The sequence below is a fragment of the Poecilia mexicana genome, unplaced genomic scaffold, assembly GCF_051168715.1.
Source record: "Poecilia mexicana isolate PSO_F unplaced genomic scaffold, ASM5116871v1 scaffold_10, whole genome shotgun sequence".
Taxonomy (NCBI): domain Eukaryota; kingdom Metazoa; phylum Chordata; class Actinopteri; order Cyprinodontiformes; family Poeciliidae; genus Poecilia; species Poecilia mexicana.
In genome coordinates this window covers 19732237-19753172 of record NW_028263379.1, presented here as the reverse complement: position 1 = coordinate 19753172, position 20936 = coordinate 19732237, and the positions used below count along the sequence as shown (strand labels likewise).

The following is a 20936-nucleotide window of genomic DNA, read 5'->3' as shown; positions in this document are numbered from 1 at the left end:
TTTTGTTGTGTGTTTTACTCTGTGGAGAATCATTTAATATTCATTAAGTTATTTGCCTATACAATTGAAAGGCGATGCAGATTCTTAGGAAATTCTTACATGGTTCATGCAAAATAACTGACTCACTGGAAGAAGGTTTTTGAGTTAGTTTATAGATTTTATGGATAGTGTTGTATCATGCTTAACACGCAGAAATAAAATGGATAGTAGCACTTTGAAGAAGAGTGATGTTTGAAGTTCAGTGAAATTGTAGTAATATGAACTTGTGGTGAGTTCTCTTCATCGGTATTTGAGATATTTAATTTGACCCAACACTAGTGATGTTACAAACATAAGTCTTGTGAAATATGTTATACCAAGGTGTGATAGGGTCACATACTACATTATCCTTCCAGGGGTCTAAAGTAATGTTTTATTTATTTATTTTTTGTCCATTCTGGTACATGCTGGTTTCATTTTTTCCATCAACTTAATATTTAATATTACTTGGAAAACCTGGAACCCTGTCGTATTGAAAAATAGAAAGAAAAAACAAAAGAAACACATGCAACAATCGTTTCCCTCTCTTGATGGCGCTCTTCTATAATGCTTGAGTCATGGCTGTTTGTGTCTCCTCCAATCTGTGTCAGTGGAACTAGAGCAATGGGTTGAGGTGTGTTGTGCATGGATGCGCATTTGTGCCTGTGTGCATGATGGAGAAGAGGAGAGCGCGGCTGTGTGCCAGTGGGACTGAATGAGTCAGAGAGAGAGATAGAGAGAAAAGAAGTAGTGGAAACGGGAACAGAGAGGGCGGAACACAAGCCGACAGCATCCCTAATAGAGCATGATTAAGTCGGCAAGAGAAATCCAGAGCTGCTGGATTACAGCAGTGTTTGCAGCTCTATGACATTTTAGAGGATTTTAATAAAATGTCGACTGCGCATCCTTTTGCTAAGGCATGGTGTATGATGGATCTTCACATCAGCTTTAAATGGTGGATTTCTTTTTTCGTCTGCGCTCTCGTTTTCGGTGTTTCATATGGAGAAGTCCGTTATGTTCTTCCAGAGGAGATGAAGAGGGGTTCGGTAATCGGAAACGTTGCGTTGGATCTCGGGCTGCAGGCGTCGGAGCTTCAAGCACGTCGAGCTCGCGTTGTTGCTGAAGGAACCAGCCAGCTCTGTGAACTGGACACCGCCTCCGGCAATCTTTTGGTCAGCCAACGAATAGATCGAGAGGAGTTGTGTGCACAAGCCAGCATCTGCATTCTACAGTTTCAGCTTTTACTGGAAGACCCGCTTCAAGCGTTCAGCTTAGTCTTGGACGTCGCAGACATAAATGACAACAGTCCAGTGTTTGCCACAGGGAACGTAAAACTAGACTTAGTCGAATCCACAGTTCTGGGGAGGCGCTTTCCTTTGGAGAGCGCGCATGACCCCGATTTAGGCACGAACTCGATCCGTGAATACAAGCTGAGCCACAACGATCACTTTGCTCTAGAAATGAGCACCCAGATAAATGGTAACACTTATCCGGAATTAGTCCTTAAAAGGCAGTTGGATCGGGAAGCCAAAGCCGAACATGTACTGGAGATCAATGGAATTGACGGTGGGAAACCAGTCAGATCAGGAACTGCCTTCATCCATATTAATGTTTTGGACGCCAATGACAATGTCCCGGTGTTTAGCCAAAACGTTTACAAAGCATCTGTGCCAGAGAACTCCGTCATAGGGACTCTGATAACAACTTTGAATGCCACGGACTTAGATGAGGGCATCTATGGAGAAATAACTTACTCCCTCAGTCACCTGTCCGACAAGATGGGAGGGCATATTGAAGTCAGCCCTTTGACCGGAGAAGTTCGGGTGGCAGGTGTTATTGACTATGAGGAAGCGAGCTCGCACGAGCTTGGAATCCAAGCCAAAGATGGCGGCGGTCAGGCCTCGCACTGTAAACTTGTAATTGATGTAATTGACTTGAATGATAATGAGCCAGTGATAGAAATAAAGTCAGCGTCTGCTAACGTAGCCGAGGACGCAAAAGTGGGAACTATGGTTGCTCTGATTAATATTTATGACCTAGACACTGGCAGCAGTGGGCGCGTCACTTGTTCAATTCCAGACAATGTTCCATTTAAAATATTTTCTGAGGTCAAAAACTATTACATGCTAGTGACCGACGGAGTGCTGGACAGAGAACTCCAGTCAGAGTACAACATCACAGTCACCGCCACCGATTCTGGTTCTCCGTCTCTCTCAAGCGTAAAAGTTATAACTATATTGGTAAATGATGTCAACGATAATCCCCCGACATTTACGCACTCCCAATACAATGTCAACATTTTAGAAAACCAGCCGATGGGCACACTCGTGATGAAACTTGAAGCGCAGGACAGCGATGATGGGACGAATGCTAAAATATTTTACCACATATCGAGAGAGACAAATTCGGAAGTTTCGTCTTTTCTCACCATTAACCCAGACACGGGGGAGCTCTTCACATCACGTTTATTTGATTATGAACAGTCTGCCCACTTCCAAATGAAGGTGGCAGCTCGAGATGGAGGTGACCCTGCGTTTTCCACCACATGCACTGTAAACGTTTTTATTCAAGACCAAAATGACAACGCACCTGTTATCCTTTACCCCGTCCAAACCTCGGGGTTCATCGCCGAAGATGTGGTTCCAATTGAAGCGCCTAAAGGCTACCTGATTACTAAGGTGGTGGCTGTTGACCCGGATAGCGGCCACAACGCGTGGCTCTCTTACAGAATAATCAAAGCAACGCGGTCCAATTTGTTTATGGCAGATCTGCACACAGGTGAAATCAGAACTCTGCGGACCTTTACGGACGAAGACGAAACCAAACACACCATTGTGGTTTTGGTAACTGATAACGGGCGCGAATCACTTTCCGCCACTGCAACAGTCAGCATAAGGCTCAGCGACGGACTTCCTGTCTTAAGCGAACTTTATGAGTTTGTTGAAGAGACAAAGGGCAATGATAACGATAACTTAACGCTGTATTTAATAATCGCTTTATCGACCGTTTCATTTCTTTTCATCTTGTTGATCAGTGGCGTGTTTTATTTTAATCTCTGCCGGCGCAGCTATGTATATCGTTCAAATACAAGCAGTCTCCCCGTTTTCCCCACGACATACTGCACCTCTACACTTACTGATTTTAGCCGATGTGGAACCTTGCTGAGAGACGACAGATACGACCCTTTTATGACCACGGGCTCGTGGAGAGGCGATTTTCGTTTCGGATCAAATACAGACACTGACACGCTTAAGAAAAGAAGCGCAGCATATCAAAAGAACACACTGAGGCGCCTGAGCGCAGAGAGGCCCAGTTTGAAGGTCAGAGCAGGGCCAACGCATCCTTGTTATGTTATAAAATGAAAATCAGTAGATCATTAAGCCGTTTGGGGTAAATGTATCCTCATCTTCTGACAAATGTATTCGGTTTTTTTTTACTAGATGCAGATTTAATCTTTATAGGGCCCAATTCAAAATACAACCACGCGGCTCCCCACTTTGCTTTTATTTTATTTTTTAACACTTCCAATAAAGCTTTACTTGTTTGCTCATTGTCCTAAGTTATTGTAGTTAATACAATGTGTAATTTGCAATCTGAGATTTTTTTATTTTATTTTATTTTTTTTATGCTTGTTTGGTCCAAAAACTCTTAAAACTATTTAAAAGGTGCAGGTGTTTTTGGGAAGTGTTGCCACTCAATAATATGAGTAGTTTACATTCTTAATGATTTTTGATTAAAGGTCCACATTAGCAACCAATGATGTAATAACATCTGATCATGTCATAACTTGCCAAAAAAGGAAAACAATCGGAACATAAGCCGATAAAAACAAGAGCTTGCCAATAATGTAAAAAGCTGTGTTACTGTTACTGATTGGTTATCAGAATAGTGCATATCAATATAGGGCTGCATATTGTTTTTTTTTTTTTGGATATCTATTTTAATTTCAATATGGTTGGCAATCAGTATTTTGTTTTCCACAACATGTGTTGCCACCAGTAACAAGTAGCTCATAGCCACTTTCAGCAATGGTAACTGAAGTCTCATAACTTATGTTAGTGTTGGAGTTGTCTGTCACTATAATGAAAAAAAAGTTGTATTTTTTTTTTTTACAGTTTATGCATCCCCATCCAAAATTATGTAACAGTACAATGTTTTTACGGGTTGTGATGTGAATCAGTTTACCTGTATAGTATTCTTCAGGCAATTTTGGAGCATGCCATTCATAAAATTTATTTAAATGAATAAACAGCCAAACAAATAAATAAGTGAATAAACAATGTGAGCCTGTCGATACTGCATCCCAGATTGCATTGGGATATATTGTCCTCTGAATTTCACTTGTGACTACGTGTAAAACGCTTTTTTGTTTGTTTTGTACTTTTTTTCTTTGATAAATTTGCATGAGGATGTTCGCCGATTTTGTACACGATTTTAAAACAACGTGGGTTTAATCACTGAAAGTAATTTAAAGCTTGACAGTCCTTTCCTTTGATATATTCCAAATAATAGATATTTTTATTTGCTGCTTTCAGCAGGCAGTTAAATGTTTAATTGTTGTACATCAAGTTTTCTTTGTCAAACTATATAAAAAATAAATAAATTATTGAGATTATTTGTATAAGTTATTTTCAGAGCATCAACTTCTATAAATTTCAATTATACTCAGGGGTAGTGTTGATTAATTTTGCAACCTTTCTTTTTTTTGTTTGTTTAATTTTGCTTTATACAGAGGGCATGATTTATGTTTAAGTATGATGTAGTTGACTTAATGTCCAATAGTAACTATTCTGCTGTGCTTTTAAAACATTTACTGTGTAGGAGCTGTTCCACGTATTTACATTTGTGACTTGGTAGACACTATAGGTCAGTGGTCCCCAACCCCCGGTCCGTGCACCGGTACCGCTCCGTGGACCAATTGGTACCGGGCCGCTCAATAAATAATTAAATATTTCCGTTTTATGTATTATTTGAGTCTGGAGGATCTTTTATTTTGAAAATCCTTTAACCGGATTCTCTCAGTTACTTGCGCACCAACACTGAGCCCACAAGCAGCAAAACTAGTAAGAAATGGATCAGATGTCTTTAGAAAGTTTCTTTGCAAAGGGGAAAAGGCCCAGAGAAGAGACAGGAGGATGGATTTATCCCGGACCGGTAGGTGAGTCAAACATTACGCCGCTCTGTGTAACATGCGGCGACCGGCTGCTAATGAGGCAATGAAGCTTCAAACTGCTTCGCCCTTAGAGACCGAGCACGCTGTGAATATAAGCAACACTTCGGGTGTTATTGTCTCCCATCACTCCCAGATGGGACCGTCTTTTTGCAGAGAAACAAGCTCAGGGCTCCCGTTAGTCATTATCGCGAGTTAAAATTTTCACGAACGTAAAATGCTCGTTTTTGTAGCGCATCTGTATCTTATTTTGAAGGGATATGTAAACGTTACCATAGCGACCAGAGTCAGAGAGATTTTGGGCAGTGGTCGAGAGGAGATGAGTAGAGCTTGTGAGTCTTAAGTCTGGTTTAGACGGCAAGATTTAAGATTGTCGGCCGATTCTCCAAACCTCTGTGATCACAGAGCTGATAAAAGTACAACAGGTTCGATCGGTTCGTGTCTCCAGCCACAAGGCAGGAGCAACACGAACCGATTCCAGTCACAAACATCGCGATTCCAGAAGAAAATCCACAAAACCCCCAACATAGCATACGGAAATTTAGAATGACCAAACACGGATGACGATGTAGAAGCAATAGTGACAGTTTGTGGACTCATTTTAAGAGATAAAAGACGTAACAAAAAGAAAAGGCGGTGGATAAAAGACAGCGGGAGCAGCCGCTCTATTTGCTGCACTATGATTTGGAGGCGACTATGTTTTTTCATAGTTAACATTTTTAACTGAATAAACAAACATATATAATAATGACCTTTACATATAATAATAAACATTTCCACATATCATCTCCGATAACCACCTGACTCACAGTTGCGGGATATGTGAGCTGTTTGGGATTCCCTCTGTTCTGACGTCACCACGCTTTCTGATTGGCTACCTGTCACATTGAGTAGGTTGTATTCTCGTTCCCAGTCAGGGAAAACCCCACAGGCTGCGATAAAAAGGCCAAGACAACCCAAATTGGGTATATTCAGGATTTAGCGGGAACACCAACATGCAGACGGCCCCCTTTCCTCCCCCCGGTCCGTGGTAATAAAAAGGTTGGGGACCACTGCTATAGGTTAAATAATGTCAATCGATATTTTGATTGAAAGAGTATAATGTGACTTCTTGTGTGACACAAAAGACTTTGCATAATTTCATAAATTAGTTTTATGAATGGAACAAAATGCATAAAGTGTATACACATGCAAAGAAAAATAAACTTATATAGAGTATTGTACTTCTTTTATTCCCATTTTTTTCCCAGTGTGCTCCTTACAAAACATTGCCAAACTTTCACTTGTCATGTTTTTAATCGATGTAATAGAGATTAATAAAGATAAACACGTTGTTTTCACCTTATATCAGGTTATGTAATATTGGCTGACAATTAATTATACTGAAACATGTAAAAAAATTGTTTCTAAATCAATTCTAATAACAAATATGTTTTTACTTGATATAAAACTATTCATAATATTTATTTCATTCTTCCCTACATTATTTTTATTTCATTAACATAAAGTACAAACTAGTAACATCTTTAAATTCAGATCTTTGTTCATATCTAAATCGCAAAGTAATTTTAATTAATTAAATATGAAACATTAAACAGCCTTCAGGTCATATCAACAACCAAACAGCAGTCTAAATTAGTGTGAGGTCCACTCAAACCTGTGCTACCCATTTTATAAAACAACAGATCTGTGTTGTCTTATTTCTCTGTCATATAAAGAGGACTTGCTTGCCTATTCCTGCATTTTCCTGACTGGTTCACTGTAGTGAAGTAGGTCATATTTGTCTTGAAAAGACTCTCATTTTAAATTTATATGAATTTCTGAATTTGCTATTGCTGCAGGCGCATTCATGTTTCTAATTTTAGCCATGGGAGGAGGAGGAAAAGCTGTGCTTCATTTTTACTTACTCCTATCTAGGTCACAGGAGTGCTGCTCTAGAAGGTGATAAATAGTATATTACAGCACAACAACAACAACAACATATTATTATTATTATTATTATTATTATTATTATTATTATTATTATTATTATTATTATTATTATTATTAACAAAAACCAGTCCTTACACCCACATTTTATTTATTTTTTTAATGCTTTGGGTCATTTTGGTTTTCAGAAATCTATCTCACTAATAATGTTGCATCTTTGGTTGCTTTATTGTTTTTTTGTTGTTTTTTTGTAGTTGCTTCCTTTTTTGTCCGTTTTCATAAGTGTTTTAACAAATTTGAGACTGACTTGTGAATGGGTATAGAAATTAACCCATTATTGACACCAGATCGATTCTTGTTAATATGTTAATGCTATATTCATAAATGCAAACATGTTTGTGTGGTCATGTTACTTAGACAGTATGAGGGAGCATGAGGGCTCAGTACACATACTACAACTTTTATCTGTCATTTAATAAAGTCAAGCTGCATTTTGTTCTACATCTGAACAAGCATGTTCTCATTTATGAAAAAACGAGAACATGCTTGTTCTCATCTCACTGGCATTAGGAAAACTTGGCCTAAGTTTAATATAGGTGCAATGTTTTGTTTTGCTCCATTTTCCTGCCAAGTTTAGCCAGAATAGTCTTGATAATAATTTAAAAATCATTGTCCAGGTCAATGAATAATATAAATCATAAAAAAATATATGCACTTCTTAGATGAAAACTATTTAGTGCAATAAAATATTGACTCTTTTAGTATTTCTATATATGACATTGAAGTAAAATGTCGGACTCTAAGATCTTTTCCACTATCATCTCAGTCCAGAACTAATGTCATTTCAGTGTTTACTTGTCTTGGACTTTCCCTTTGGAAAAAAAAGAAAGAAAAAGTCTTAATTTTTTTAATCCAATATATATATATTTTTTTTTCAGGAATCAAGTTTAAGATTTTCTACAGTATTTATAGCAACTAATAATTCTGTTTTCCTTTTTCTTTTCTTGGTGATCATCATGGATGAAATATCTGTCCCATTCCCTGTAGGTAAGACCATTTTCCTTTTTCTTAAGTATCTCTTTCTCTCACTCACACAAACCCACCCACACGCACACACACATACACACAGATTGGTATACAGACACGGACAAGCACCTCTATTTTGCATTCTCAACATCACCATAAACAATGCTTACATATCAGTGACAAATTAAGCATGTCTTCCTTACTTGTTGTCCTTCTTCTTATTTGTATTAACTTTTATCACATAACACCAATACCTGCACTCTTAAAATGTCATGGTATTTTCCACGAGCAGAATGGATAACATTAAAAGCTGCACCAAAAAAAAGCTCCTGAACTGGTAGCTTAGTTTTATAACACAGGGTAATGCAATGCTGTGTTTTCAGTGTGCAGTGTTGGGCTTTTTTTCCCCAGACTTTGCACCAACATATGAATATTTATTATCGAAGTTTCCATTAGCTAGTCTATACCTGAGTTATGCACCACAATGAGACATATGCGATTGTGTTTTTAACATGATATTTTCAAGAAAGCTATTCAAAGGTTCAAGACAAATGTGTGACCTTTTAAAACTTAAATAAAAAATATACCTCCAGAGACTGGGAAGAATTGTGCTGATTAAATTATTGTACAATGACTTATGCATGTGAAAGAGTGTAGTGCAGTGTAGAGTTTGATTCTACTGTTCAAATGTAGGTCACTGCACTCATCATGGAGAGTACATGGGGGTAGGGGAAGAGCACAAATCTCCGTATTTATATGTGTTCCTACTTTTATTTACATGTTAGACTCTTCCCATTTAACTATCTTTGTACCATCAGTCATTTCAGTCTTTTATTTTTTTTCCCTCATTAAATGTTTGTTTCAGTTACTCTCCTTTTTTGTGTGATTTGTTATTACAATTTAAGGGGAAGGTTTAGTGCTTGCTGTCTTTTGTTGTACTGGTCAGTCTGGTAATTTTTATGTGTATTTAAAATTTGTCTAATTTTAATTGTGACAAGTTTGTTAAAGAGTGTTACAAACACAGATAATTAAAAAATAGTCCATGAATATCTGAGCATATCATTTTCAGATATTTTATGTCATTGATTTCCCCCTTTTTTTTCATTTTGAACAGTTTTATTGATGTCCTGTAACACGGACGGTTAGAAAAAAGGGGATGTATGAAGTCTGGATGAACCGAACAGCAGAAATAGTGGAAGGGTTTTGCACACACAGAGATTACGTTGTTCTGTTCTATGACTTTAGATGGTGCTGTTGCCTAAGCACACTGCTGGTGTGTTTAATGAATCTGTCTCCACCCGTCTCAGACAGAAAACAAGACAAGGATTGGATTTCTACTCACTCCATTTGGACTGAGATGTGGCTTTGCTTGATTCTGAACACTTTGTAAAAGAAAAAAAAAGAAGGTATATTTTTCATCATTTTCATCACCGTATGGATCACTGAATTGTTCATATTTCTTGAGACGAAATGGGTAATCTGAAACACAGAGGCCGTATGCTCGTTTGGAAAATCTCCATTTTGCTTTTCTGCCTTCATGCTGCGGTCAGCGGGCAAATTCGCTATTCTATACCAGAGGAAATGAGGAAAGGAATGTTTATTGGAGACGTTGCGAAGGACCTAGGATTGGACATTAGAAGGTTGGTCTCCGGTCGGGCTCGACTTGTAATAGATGATGAGCATCAATATGTCTCGCTGAACCAGAACAAAGGACACATCGTGGTCAATGAACGGATTGACAGAGAAATCCTTTGCGCAAAAAAGTCGCCCTGCAGCTTTACTCTAGAAATTGTTCTGGAAGATCCACTCGAGTTGTTTGCAATTACAATTGAGATACAAGACGTGAATGATCACGCTCCCGTTTTCCCGAAAAATGAAATTAATTTAGAAATTAGTGAATCGACGTCCGCTGGCACGGTTTTTCTGCTCGATAGCGCAGTTGATCCCGACGTGGGAATAAATTCACTGCAGGCATATTCGTTAAAAGGAAATGAACATTTTGTTCTTAAGCAACATACCAGAGCCGACGGTAGTAAATATCCTGAAATGATGCTTCAAAGTAATCTGGACCGTGAAAAACAAAGCGAGCATATGCTGATATTAACAGCGGTTGATGGTGGAGAACCGCAAAAATCAGGAACCGTAAAGATTCATGTGTCCGTCTTAGATGCAAACGACAACGCGCCAATATTCACGCACTCATCATATAAGGCATCTGTTTTGGAAAACGTTTCACCAGGTGTGATTATAGCGAAAGTCAGTGCGGGAGATGCGGATCAGGGTTACAATGGGAACATCACATATTCCTTCACCCACCAAAAAGATGATTCCTCGTGTCCTTTTGAGATTAATCCCACCAGTGGAGAGGTTAAACTAACTGGTGAGCTAGATTTCGAAATGTATCCAAGTTATGAAATAAATCTTCAAGCTAAAGATCCGTGGGGGTTAGCAGGTGCCAGCAAGTTAATGATTGAGGTAGCAGATGTAAACGACAACAGCCCCGTCATTACAATAGCGTCATACTCAGGGAAGATTTCTGAAGATTCTCCCTTTGGTACAGTGGTGGCTTTGATTAGTGTCCAAGATAAGGATTCAGGGAGAAACGGCCAGGTGCACTTAACTATAGAAGAAAATCTGCCATTTAAAATTAAGTCGTCTCTAAGAAACTATTATACGCTGGCGACAGAACAAATCCTCGACCGGGAGAGACACTCTAAATACAACATTACTCTCACTGCCACTGATGAAGGCGTTCCTGCTTTATCAAGCACGAAGGTTTTAGGTCTAGAAGTTACTGATGTTAATGACAATGCTCCCGCATTTATCAAGGATAATTATATTAGTCAGGTTATGGAAAATAATCCTCCCGGTGTTTCATTGCTGCAGGTCCACGCAAAGGACCCAGACCTCGGTCAGAACGCACGTATTTCGTATTATCTTATTGACAGCGAAATTAATGGAAATCCAGCGTCTACGTATTTCTCAGTTAATACAGAAAGTGGAGACATCCAGTCGTTGCGTTCATTTGATTATGAACAACTCAAAGAATATAAAATACGTGTACAAGCACAGGATGGAGGTTCTCCTTCACTCCGCAGTAACACGACAGTTATAATACGCGTCCAGGACCAGAATGATAACCCTCCTCAGGTTCTGTACCCAGTCCAGACTGGTGGCTCCATGGTGGCTGAAATGGTGCCTCGTTCAGCAGATGTGGGCTACCTGGTGACTAAAGTGGTGGCTGTGGATGTGGACTCTGGACAGAATGCCTGGCTCTCCTATAAACTCCAGAAAGCCACAGACAGAGCGCTGTTTGAAGTGGGCTTACAGAATGGAGAAATAAGAACTATCCGTCAGGTGACTGATAAAGATGCTGTGAAACAAAGACTGACTGTCATAGTGGAGGACAACGGGCAGCCCTCTCGTTCAGCTACAGTCATTGTTAACGTGGCGGTGGCGGACAGCTTCCCTGAAGTGTTGTCGGAGTTCACTGACTTTCCACACGATAAGGAATACAATGACAACCTGACTTTTTACTTAGTGTTGGCTCTGGCTGTGGTTTCCTTCCTCTTCATCACGTGTTTAGTGGTTATTATATCAGTGAAGATCTACAGATGGAGACAGTCTCGGATCCTGTATCACTCCAGCCTCCCTGTGATTCCATATTATCCACCTCGTTACTCAGACACTTTGGGAACAGGAACTCTGCCACACGTGTACAATTACGAGGTGTGCAGAACGACTGACTCCAGAAAGAGTGACTGTAAGTTCAGAGGAGCTGGTAGTCAAAACGTGTTGCTAATGGATCCCAGTTCTGTTGGGACGATGCAGCGGATACAGAGTGAAAAGAGCATCTTGGATGAACCCGACTCTTCAGTAGAGGTTAGCTAAGTTTTCATTCATATATTTGTTGCTTTGTTTTAAAATTTGTAAGTTTTTTAGAAAGGATACTTACCAACGTCACACCAGTTTATTCAACAAATTGTAACGTCACATTTAAAAAAATGACATCAGCAAAATATCTGGTTTTCAGCTTTTACACAATGAGTGTCTGCAGAACGGTGCTTTTTGCTAATGTACTTGAAGCAGGTACTAGATGGCTGCATGAAAACATCTGTCTGTGTATTTTATCTTTTAAATGCGTTTTACTTTGTAATTGAGTAGGAATAAATTAATTAATTTTCCAATAACGTTCAAATTTATTGAACATTAGTGTTAATCATATTAAGGGTTTGTTTGAGTGCAATGTGAAGATAAAACATGTCAATAACTGGTGTGCTCATTATTTCTGTGAAGTTATTGTTTTCTTAACTCAGTAGCTCACGCGACTGACTATTGCCTGCAGCTAATTCGCTCTCCGTGGTCCTGAACTGCTCTAGCACTTAAAAGTTAGCTTGCTTTTCTAGTTGTTCTCTTCAGATTAATTAAGAAACACTTTATCTAAAAACATTTTTTTTAATTTTAACTAAATTTAATATATCACTGAATTACTACAGACTGCCTACATGTTTTCTGGTGACAAACTTGTAATTTTTCCATTAATAATAATAAAAAAACAAATAAATAACATTTTTCAAATTTGTTTTTAAAGTAGGTCTCTGTTATTTTCTGATCATGCTTCCATTGACAACACTTAACAATGTACAAGCAAATACTAAGACTAAGATGGATGTACGTCTAATTTCTAATGTAATAAATAATCTGAATTTCCATGCTTATTATTTAACTTAATTTAAAAGCTGGTAAAAATTTCAACTATAAATGTGGTGTAGTGTTTTTTTTTTAATTCAATATGTTTTTTGATTACATCATAATAGGGTGATTTTTCTAAAGAGAAAAGTGTCAGTGACAGACAGGTAGACTGCAGTGTTGTTGTCCTTGGTTCTGAATTGCTGGTTTTTGAGTTAAAAGATTTTGCTTCCACTGGAATAAGGTGTCTTTTCGATAGAGATACTTTAGCTCAAGCTATTACTTTAGTTTGGATGCAATATCTGCTAATGTACCTTGCTTTTTGCTTGCTAATTATATTCAGCTATGGATATTTAATATTCTAGTGTATCAAAATAATCACAGTTTAAACATCATTCCATATTTTTCTATTTGTTTTTCTTTGAAAGTATATATTTTACTTAAGATTTGTTAGTTTATTAGACCATAGATAACATGACAATTCAAATCTTATACTTGGAATTGCTATTAAATATTCCAAATTTAAATATGGGTAATTACACTCATTCTAAAGATTTATGGTTGTTTATTGAATTCAGGTTGCTTTACCCAGCTCAGGCTATCATCAGTAAATAATGAATATTGTCTTTTACTTGCATGTTTCTAATACATTTATTTAGTTGCATAAATGCATAACTTAGTGTTTTTGAGACAGCAGGAAAAGAGTTATTTTAAAAGTTATGCTAGACATTTTTACCCAACACTAAGCAATGAGACAAAAAGAGGTCAAGTTAGGAGTTCTTTATTTTCTCCTCTAAGTGACGCTGTTGTCTGGTGAATGTGGGAGACTTTTGGAGCATATTAAGGCAGAGCTGTTTTATTCCTTCGTCATTGCATTTTACATCAGCAGACTATAGACGTCAATCCACAACACGACTTTATATTTAACTACGGAATAATTTCAAAGAAAATGTGCCCGTCACTGAACTAAAACATTTTTTATATATTGTCGCTTTGTTTGCTCGAAGACTAGTTTTTACATGGAGTTCAACGACCTGCAACAAGAAAACGGTGTAAGATGGCGATTGAGGCTTGTGTGCCTTGTGCTGCTGTGCTTTCTTCATCCGGCAAATGCCCAGGTCCGGTATTCGATTCCAGAGGAGCTGAAAATTGGTTCTCTTGTTGGCAACATAGCGCAGGACCTCGGTTTGGATCTGACGAGGCTCCGTTCGGGTCGGGCCCGCATCGTGACCGGAGAAAACATCCAGTACACCGAGCTGAAAGCAGACAAAGGGACTTTAATCGTGAATGAGAGAATCGACCGAGAGCAGCTCTGTGGAGATGCCACACCGTGCAGCTTTACGTTTGAGATTTTATTGGAAAATCCAATGGAGCTGCACCCTGTAACTATAGAAGTGCTGGACGTGAACGACAACGCTCCCACCTTCCAGACCAATCACTTGGAATTTGAAATTAGCGAATCCGCAGCACTCGGCTCCCGTTTTGGTTTAGAGAGTGCGGATGATAAAGATGTTGGTCAGAACGGCCTGCAGAACTACATTTTAACTCCAAACGATAATTTCGTCTTGAAACAGCACGTTAATCCAGATGGAAGTAAATATGCCGAAATGGTGCTTCAGAAATCTTTAGATAGAGAGGAAAAGCCACACCTTTCTCTGAAATTGCTTGCTGTGGATGGCGGAAACCCCCAGAAATCTGGTACAGTATTAATAGATATTAAAATTCTAGATGTTAATGATAATGCACCAGTGTTTAATCAAACAATATATAAGGCCACGGTGACCGAAAATGCCCCAAAAGGCACTCATGTTATCACAGTCAATGCAAGCGATATAGACAGCGGTTTGAATGCTCAAATAACATATCATTTTTCAAAATCAAAAGCAGGGAAAGCTGATCTATTTGATATAGATGAAACCACAGGAAAAATATATGTGACAAAAGAAATTGATTTTGAGAAAGACAAAAAAATTGAGTTCAGAGTCGAAGCAAAAGATCAGGGAGGACTTACAGATTCAAGCAACGTTGAAATTGAGGTTCTCGATGTTAACGATAATGCACCAGTCATTACGGTTATGTCTTTTAACAGTCCAGTCTCAGAAAACTCACCTATTGGTAAAACAATTGGAATCGTTAATGTTAAAGACGTCGATTCAGGAGACAACGGACAAATGAGATGCGGGATTGAAGGAAATGTTCCTTTTAAAATAAAATCCAATGTCAGAAATTATTACGCCTTAACAATTGATGCTGAGTTAGATCGAGAAACTGTTTCAGGATACAACATAACTCTTGTTTGCTCAGATCAAGGATCTCCTATTCTTTCAAGCAAAAAATCGTTTAATCTCCAGCTCTCGGATATCAATGACAATGCCCCTGTGTTTTTGAAAAATATGTTCAGTGCGGAAGTTAAAGAAAATAATTCTCCTGGCGTCTCCATTTTAACTCTGTTTGCTAAAGATTTCGATGAAAACCAAAATTCTAGGATTTCCTACATTTTAGAAGAGAAACAGATTGGTGGGTCCCCAATTTCTGAATACATTTCAGTAAATTCAGAAAGTGGAGTCGTTCATGCTGTTCGATCGTTTGATTATGAACAGATCAAAGAATTTGTATTCATAACCAGAGCGCAGGATGGAGGCTCTCCTCCACTCAGCAGCAACGTGACCGTAAAAATCCTGATCCAGGACCAGAACGATAACCCTCCTCAGGTTCTGTATCCAATCCAGACTGGTGGCTCCATGGTGGCTGAAATGGTGCCTCGTTCAGCAGATGTGGGCTACCTGGTGACTAAAGTGGTGGCTGTGGATGTGGACTCTGGACAGAATGCCTGGCTCTCCTATAAGCTCCAGAAAGCCACAGACAGAGCGCTGTTTGAAGTGGGCTTACAGAATGGAGAAATAAGAACTATCCGTCAGGTGACTGATAAAGATGCTGTGAAACAAAGACTGACTGTCATAGTGGAGGACAACGGGCAGCCCTCTCGTTCAGCTACAGTCATTGTTAACGTGGCGGTGGCGGACAGCTTCCCTGAAGTCTTGTCGGAGTTCACTGACTTTCCACACGATAAGGAATACAATGACAACCTGACTTTTTACTTAGTGTTGGCTCTGGCTGTGGTTTCCTTCCTCTTCATCACGTGTTTAGTGGTTATTATATCAGTGAAGATCTACAGATGGAGACAGTCTCGCATCCTGTATCACTCCAGCCTCCCTGTGATTCCATATTATCCACCTCGTTACTCAGACACTTTGGGAACAGGAACTCTGCCACACGTGTACAATTACGAGGTGTGCAGGACGACTGACTCCAGAAAGAGTGACATTAAGGTTGGCAGAACTGGTAGTCAGAACATGTTGATAATGGATCCCAGTGCCACAGGGACAATGCAACGGATACAGAGTGAGAAAAGCATCCTGGATGACCTCGACTCTCCTCTAGAGGTTAGTTCAGACATTCTACCTTTTCTCTTTGCTGTAAGTTATCTCTCATTTTACAAATCATTTGAAAAAAAAGCGTTGAAACACGTCCTAAAATAATAGTACTCTATATTAGATGCATATGCGTTGCGCTACACAATGTAAAATGGACAAAAAATATGTAGGGGATGAAAATGTGAGGTTCTTTGAACTCATTTGTTTTCTAATCCGGAAAAAACTTCGTCAGGTGCGCAAATATACTCTCTGATTTGTATGCAGACACAATGTAGACGCTAACGTGCATAGATTTGAAGACATCATTGCCCTTTTATTTTTTATCAAAATGGTGGAATTTCTAAAAAAAAAAAAAAATAGGCCAACATAATGTTTTTGGCATTAAAATAAAATATTCCAATCTTTATTGGAATTCTGAAAATATCCACAAGCCCCAATGTAGCAGTAGAAGAACTAGCCTGATGTGGTCGCGTCTGGTGGTTAAAAGAGAAAAGACATCAGTTATCATACGTGATAAATCACCACGTAGTCACCTTGTTAATTCCCAAAAAATAATGGTCAGTGAAAGACGACATATCATCATATGTATCGCTTCTTCACGCTATCAGGAAGTAATTTAAGCTTTTGATTACATGCTTCTGAGTTCTCTGTGTTGATCTTAGCAATAGATCTTTAGTTGTACATTCATTCATTTTATTATTTTTAGCTGTTTTATCTCCCTCTTCAATTTAAATGCAATATTAAATCCTAAACTCAGAGGATATATATCTAAAGTATTACAGTCTTTAGCCCTCGTTTGACATTTTTATATATTTTTTTAACTCTAAGCGACGCTGTTGGTCTGTAAAAAGAGTTTCTGTGCATCTCGTCACTAAGGCTGTCCTCATGCAGAATGTGCAGAGGAGGCGGTTCGTTTTACTTTATTACAAATTCAAGGTAGCAGCTGTACCGGACTGATAAAAGAAGACTCGGAAAATCAACATTTATAAAAAAAAAAAAAAAAAAAAACATCAAATAGCATTTTAAGCCACGACAGAGTAAATAATCCTTTGGACAGTTTTCGCTACCTTTAAATGATGGGGAATATAAAATACGTGTCCTTCGCTTGGATAAAATGGCGACTATTTTCCGGGATGCAACGGCAAATGGGGCTGCTTGTTTTTCTGCTTTATTTTATTTACATGGCAGATGCACAGATTCGCTATTCTGTGCCAGAGGAACTGAAGAAGGGCTCCGTCATCGGTAATGTGGCGCAAGATCTTGGCTTGGATGTAAAACGGCTCCGAACTGGACGCGCCCGTATTGTGACCGGAGAAAACGTTCACTACACCGAGCTGAATGCAGACAAAGGGATCCTCCTTGTGAACGAAAGAATAGACCGAGAACAGCTTTGTGGAGAGGTTACGCCTTGCAGCTTCAGCTTTGAGATGATTTTGGAGAACCCGATGGAGCTGCATAGAATTACTGTCGAGGTTTTGGATATAAATGATCATGCGCCCGTCTTTCCAAGCAAAGATAAACCAATCAGGTTTGAAGTCAGCGAATTAGCCGCTATCGGGGTGCAGTTTCCGCTGCAGACCGCAGAGGATTTAGATGAGGGCCAAAACGCGTTGAAGGATTATGTTTTATCACCAAACGACAATTTTATACTAAAGCAACATGTAAATACAGACGGAAGTAAAAATGTTGAAATGGTGCTGCAGAAAGCTTTAGACAGAGAACAACGTCCTGACCTGCATTTGAAACTGATCGCAGTTGATGGAGGGACTCCGCAGAGATCTGGATCAGTGAATATAGATGTGACTGTGTTAGATGCCAATGACAATATTCCAGTATTTAATCAGTCGGTTTATAAAGCGTCTGTGGTGGAAAACACTCTTAAAGGTACAAGTGTTATTACCGTGAACGCCACGGACGCTGACAGTGGATCAAATGGGCTCATTTCTTTTAGTTTGTCTAAAACGAAAGGAAGCGCTGCGGATATTTTTAGCATCGATAATAGCACGGGTATAATTTATGTTTTTGGCGAAATAGATTTTGAGAAACAGAGAAGGTATGAGGTGCGAGTTGAGGCAAAAGATCAGGGTGGCTTGATTGGCACAAGTAAAGTTATAGTTGATGTAGTTGACATTAATGACAATGCCCCAGTAATAAGTGTGATGTCATTTTCCAGTCCGATAGTGGAGAATGCACCTACCGGTACAACAGTTGCTATTTTAAACATTAAAGATGCTGACTCTGACAAAAATGGTCAAATTAAATGTTCTGTAGTTGGAAAACTTCCTTTTAGAATTGAATCATCTTTAACAAACTACTACAATTTAATCTTAGATGAAGATTTAGATAGGGAATCTGTCCCAGAGTACAACATAACGTTAACAGCTACTGATTTCGGTAATCCTCCTCTGTCATCGTTAACACAATTGCGTCTTACAGTATCGGATGTTAATGACAACGCTCCATTGTTTGACAAAAGTAGCTATTCTGCATACGTCGTGGAAAACAATCCAATTGGCTATTCTATATTTTCTGTCAATGCGCGGGACTCCGACTGGAATCAAAACTCCAGAATCTCATATATTTTAGAAGACACGCAGGTTGGAGGAAATCCAGTCTCTGTTTACGTGTCTTTAAACGCTGAAACCGGAGTCCTAAGGGCAGTTCGGTCATTTGATTACGAGCAAATAAAAGAGTTTCAGCTTGTGGTCAAAGCACAAGATGGTGGCTCTCCTCCTCTCAGCAGCAACGTGACTATGAAAATTCTGATTCAGGACCAGAACGATAACCCTCCTCAGGTTCTGTATCCAATCCAGACTGGTGGCTCCATGGTGGCTGAAATGGTACCTCGTTCAGCAGATGTGGGCTACCTGGTGACTAAAGTGGTGGCTGTGGATGTGGACTCTGGACAGAATGCCTGGCTCTCCTATAAACTCCAGAAAGCCACAGACAGAGCGCTGTTTGAAGTGGGCTTACAGAATGGAGAAATAAGAACTATCCGTCAGGTGACTGATAAAGATGCTGTGAAACAAAGACTGACTGTCATAGTGGAGGACAACGGGCAGCCCTCTCGTTCAGCTACAGTCATTGTTAACGTGGCGGTGGCGGACAGCTTCCCTGAAGTGTTGTCGGAGTTCACTGACTTTCCACACGATAAGGAATACAATGACAACCTGACTTTTTACTTAGTGTTGGCTTTGGCTGTAGTTTCCTTCCTCTTCATCACGTGTTTAGTGGTTATTATATCAGTGAAGATCTACAGATGGAGACAGTCTCGCATCCTGTATCACTCCAGCCTCCCTGTGATTCCATATTATCCACCTCGTTACTCAGACACTTTGGGAACAGGAACTCTGCCACACGTTTACAATTACGAGGTGTGCAGGACGACTGACTCCAGAAAGAGTGACATTAAGGTTGGCAGAACTGGTAGTCAGAACGTGTTGCTAATGGATCCCAGTGCCACAGGGACAATGCAACGGATACAGAGTGAGAAGAGCATCCTGGATGAACCCGACTCTCCTCTAGAGGTGAGTTAGAAAGTGAATCTTCTCTTTCTGGTGCTACTATATTTAAAAAAAAACATTATTTTTGAAGAGTAGCGTCATTTCTAGCACCACGGACAGCTACTAAATCCGAATCTCTTTAATACTTTGCCTTTACTGTCACTGCTTAGAGAAAGTGAATTGCATTATAGACTTAAGTATTTATTTTCTTTTTAGTCTATATCTGAGTTAAGTGATTTTAATTTTAAACTAGTATTAACTATAGTTTTTCAGCAGTTCTTTGCGTAAGTTCATCATATTTCAGGCTTTACTTTGTAATTGCTGATAGTTATAAGAAATAAAATCCTGTCAACATTCCTTAACTTGGAGCGGCAGAAGTTTAATGTCTTTACTGTGGTTTGTGTGCAATACTTCAGACATTCCGTGATTTTGAAATATTTTTGATTAACATCGACCAACTAATTAATATTCCAGGTAATAGTATTACATTGAGTCATTTGTCCAGTTCGGATTCTGCGGTTGAGTGAGAGACACGGAGAGAGAGACAAAAAGAGAGAGAGAGAAAAGGAGGTCCCTTGGTTTTTGTTTTCTATTTTAGATAAATAAAAATATTAGAGAGATAGCCTCCTTCTTTATGCAATCGGAGTGTCTGAAGACGCTAATTGAAAACATGTAATATTCATATTAGAAAAGGGAAACTGACGTTTGGTTAAGCGAAAAAGTCAATCCTGCGAAGTGCTTCCTTATGATCTCTGATTTGTTTCCTATAAGACAGAGGCTTTCATTTGTCGCTACTAACTGACTGATTTCATTAAAGACATACTTTTAATTTTATTTTGATGACTGGTTATTATATCAGAGAGAGTACGCATCTCACTCCTTTCTCAGTGTAAACCTCCATTTGTATCACCTAGTTTGTACTCTAAGGGACGCTGTTGATCAACATAACATGCAGCGTTACATTTCCAGGCATCTCCTCCCTTCATTGTGTTGCCGAGATGGAGAGAGGAGACGATTTACTTCATCAGAGCTGTTGTGAGGAAAAAAAGACAATGCTAGTCAGGATTATGTTTGCCTGCCGCAGCATATTTTTTTCTCTGTGAAGAGTAGCGTTTGGATTACTACAAAACATACATTTCTTGCCTATATTTTGTTTTTCTTTTTTTT

At 39.0% G+C, this 20936-nt stretch overlaps 2 protein-coding genes and 1 pseudogene across 2 annotated transcripts; all 3 read left to right on the top strand.

Moving 5' to 3' along the window:
* Positions 1–39: 39 nt before the first annotated feature.
* Positions 40–6406, top strand: pcdh2g14 (protocadherin 2 gamma 14). Its single transcript, XM_014998434.2, has one exon. It carries the CDS (start codon positions 909–911, stop codon positions 3378–3380), a length of 2472 nt encoding a protein of 823 aa, XP_014853920.2. The 5' UTR covers positions 40–908; the 3' UTR covers positions 3381–6406.
* Positions 6407–7935: 1529 nt separating this feature from the next.
* On the top strand, positions 7936–12468 carry LOC148157064 (protocadherin gamma-A10 pseudogene; annotated as a pseudogene).
* Positions 12469–13020: 552 nt separating this feature from the next.
* LOC148157063 (protocadherin gamma-A10-like) lies at positions 13021–19814 on the top strand. The gene is made up of 2 exons (XM_088009575.1): positions 13021–14807; positions 18320–19814. The coding sequence occupies exons 1-2, from the start codon at positions 13852–13854 to the stop codon at positions 19800–19802; spliced, it is 2439 nt and encodes an 812-aa protein (XP_087865701.1). The 5' UTR covers positions 13021–13851; the 3' UTR covers positions 19803–19814.
* Positions 19815–20936: the final 1122 nt, after the last annotated feature.